A 3483-nucleotide genomic window follows, 5' to 3' on the forward strand; every position below is an offset into this window, starting at 1 on the left:
GTGAAATAAGTAATTCATAACCAATTGTACTCACGTGGCTTTGCATGATGCAGTCTAGCTCGTTGGTGTAGAAGAGGTACCGCCTACCTGCGTTTCCAGTCACCGCCCGGACGTTCCTCCAAAGGAAAGCAACGGTCGGGAGCGAGCCCTCATCCCCGAACTGCCAAACCTACAGTTCAAACGCATCATATGACATTTCAAAATATCCACAAATAATACGAATTGAAATAAAACTAAAAATACATACCCCGGGGGAGAATCGATCGGGTCTACCAACCAGTATGCGCTCCCACATCCACACCTGCAGGAGGTACGCGCATCCGCCAAGGTTGGCATGGTCCCCACTACGCCTGCAAGCATCACATAACTACCGGTACAGCCATGCGAGAGTGGTCGATCCCCAACTGTAAAGGCCGATGTTCTCCCATTCCTCTCCTAGTAGTGGCAAGTACATCTACGATACTGTGTTCCCACTCCCGTCCGGGAACAAGTAGCCTCCAACAAGATGCCACAACCACGCGCAGGCGTACCTCTCGATGACGTGCTCCGCTACATCGTCAGGACATTCCGTGAAATTCTGAACCAGCCAGGCGGAGCTGATGCCAAAAGGTTTCTTGTCCTTCGCGTCCTGCGCAGGCTCTGGTGGCCTACTGCCAACAATCAGCTCTACCATGTTTCTCCACCCTACGGGTTGCACATTCCCACATACAGGCTGCCCGTCCACTGGAAGCCCGAGTATCATGGCCACATCCTGGAGAGTGACCGTGAGCTCCCCGCAAGGGAGGTAGAAGGTGTGTGTCTCGGGCCTCCGGCGGTCGACTAGCACAGTCAGAGCTGCGATGTCGAACATCGGCAATCCTGTCGTGACCAACCAGGCCAACAGTAGGAATCCTGCATGCCCAATGTATGGGGCGTACCTCTCATCCTACCTGAGAGGGTTGTGAGTGTGAATCCGAAGTGGTGATAGCACCTGAAAGGATCATTGTAATTTGAAAATGTTAGTGACACCTGCATCTTATGTAGCACTTAGATGTAACAAGTAAGGATAAATCGTACCTCGCCGTCGTCAACCATCAGGTGCGCTCGATGCTCCCTATCATAAAACGTCTCAAGGAGCGGGTAGTCGGGGTGCGCCATCGCCCTGCAATGTAAGTAGTGAGAGGGTTGTTAGAGAACGGGAAAATAATTTAATTTATGGCAAGTATAAAATATTATAAATAGAACAACTGAACGATAGCGAGTAGTTCACCTCTACCTGTCTACGATCTACTTCCCCGCTACTAGAATTCCCCTTTTTCCTACGATTTGGCTTATTCTTTAGGCCCGCCTTGTGTTGTTCCATCCTGTGCCCCAACCGGTGGCATATAGAGTAACGAATTTTAATAGGTGCCTCATCAAAGTCTCCTGCTCCATACATGTCTTCATCGTAACCTTTACTGCTATCATCCATCTCATTCCGAAGACGTTTCCTCTTCCTCCTCCCTGCCTATTGTTTCAATAGACCACAATCGGGCACATATTCATCGCCATTGTACTCAGGACACTGTGAAGCATCAAGTAAAGGCTCGAAGGTGGACTCCCAAGTCTTTAGAGCCATTCTTTTAGAGTACACTGGGGTCAAGTAGTCGGGACTTGTATGGTCAATTCTTCTCATCTGGCATGCTATGATAACATGAGAGCACGGGATATGCAGCAATTGTGGGGTCCTGCACGTGCATTGCACTGTAGTTTCCTCACCCCCCACGCAGGTCTAAAAACCAGATCTCACGCTGTAAACATAGCTCCTTGGATCAAAGAGCTAAGCCTCCTATGTAGCTGATATCTCCCCCTACGACGTGATGTGCTTAGTAATGGCTTTTCCCCACACCTCACCAGCATCAATACCTGCGCGTGCTTTCTTCCACCGGTCGACAAAGTAGTAGTTGCATTTGTGAAAGGTGTACTCAACGATGGCAGAAACCGGCATTGCACGGATGCCTTTAAGGACGTTGTTGAATACCTCCGAGATATTTGTTGTCATGATTCCGTACCTACAGCCACCCGCATCAAACGCCTGCGCCCATTTGGACTTATTAGCTATTTCGCTCTTCAACCACTCTATCGCAGGCTCTTTCAATATCTTCTCCAATTCTACTAGCTTCTTTTCAAACTGTCTCTCCTCTTTAACCTTGCAAAGTACTTTCAGTTTGGTAAGTACCTCCTTGCTCTTCTGCCTTCTCCAAATGTTCGCAGCAAAATGACGCATGCACCACCGGTGCATGAGAGGAGGGTAACCTTCCATGTGTTCCCTTGCTGCATTAAGGAGACCCTGGTGCTGATCCGATATCATACAGACTTGGCGCCCCGCGCCAATTACATGACGGCGAACCAGGCACAAAAACCAAGACCAGCTACAGTTCCGCTCTCCCTCCGTCAGCGCAAATGCTAGGGGGATCAACTGATCCTTTGCATCGATGCCAACAGCAATCATCAGTGCATCCTTGTACTTTCCCGTAAAGAATGTGGCGTCGACACTTATCACGGGCCGACAATGTTTGAAGGCTTCCACGCATTGATGAAAGCACCAAAACACACGCTGCATGACCGGTTTCATGACATCGCCATCGCTGGCCATTATGCCACCAGTTGAAATGAACCACTTCGTCACGGGATTGACGTGTGAAATTGCATTCAAGATCCTAGGGACCCTCGCGTATGCCTCATTCCAATCTCCCCATAGTAATACCATGGCATGTTGCTTCGCTCTCCATACCTTGCCGTACAATACCCGGTAATATATGAATCCAACTATAGACTCAATTAGAGAGGCCACAGTCGTGTCTGGGTCCGCCCTAACGATTGGGGCGATGCCTCGACCAAGATAAGTAGCTGTGCACTGGGAATGCACTTGTTCCGGCCTCGCAGACCCGTAATTGTGAGGTTGTTTTATATTCGTGACCTTCCATCGTTGATCGTCACCTAGGATACGACGGACCCATACATCCACAACCTTTCTGGCATTTTAAAGTGTACCTCTCCTTCGCATTCGAACGAACCACGTTGTACGGCCGGTAGTGCCGAACTGAGTAGTCCCTGAATCAGAACTTCACTTCATCAAAACTATCAAATAACATCCCCTTCTTAACCAACTCCTTCTCACTGTCTTGTTCCTCCTCCGTCAACATTAAACCATTATCACATAGAGCATTCTCTTATCACATAGAGCATTCTTCGTCAACGAAATATCCTCTACCATACTAGGTCCCACCATACTCGGGCACTTGTGACTTGTGACGGTCAAAGAACATCGCTAGTTGTTGTCCAAGGTTTTGGGCGTATAAAAATCCTGTTTGGTATAGCTTGCACTTCTGTATAGTTTATTTCTTAGAGAATTCTGTAAAAAATAGATTCTGCTTATTTGAAAATCTATTCTTAAAATCTAATTACTAATAATCTGCTATATAATCCCACCGTTTGATACAGTTTTTTTTAAAATTCTCTAGA

The 3483-nt window shown here is 47.8% G+C and overlaps 1 protein-coding gene across 1 annotated transcript; it reads right to left on the minus strand.

Annotated features, from left to right (window-relative positions):
* Positions 1-1828: 1828 nt before the first annotated feature.
* On the minus strand, positions 1829-2728 carry LOC133917857 (uncharacterized). Its single transcript, XM_062361687.1, has one exon. The coding sequence runs from the start codon at positions 2726-2728 to the stop codon at positions 1829-1831; it is 900 nt and encodes a 299-aa protein (XP_062217671.1).
* Positions 2729-3483: the final 755 nt, after the last annotated feature.

Source organism: Phragmites australis, chromosome 5 (genome assembly GCF_958298935.1).
Source record: "Phragmites australis chromosome 5, lpPhrAust1.1, whole genome shotgun sequence".
NCBI classification, from domain to species: domain Eukaryota; kingdom Viridiplantae; phylum Streptophyta; class Magnoliopsida; order Poales; family Poaceae; genus Phragmites; species Phragmites australis.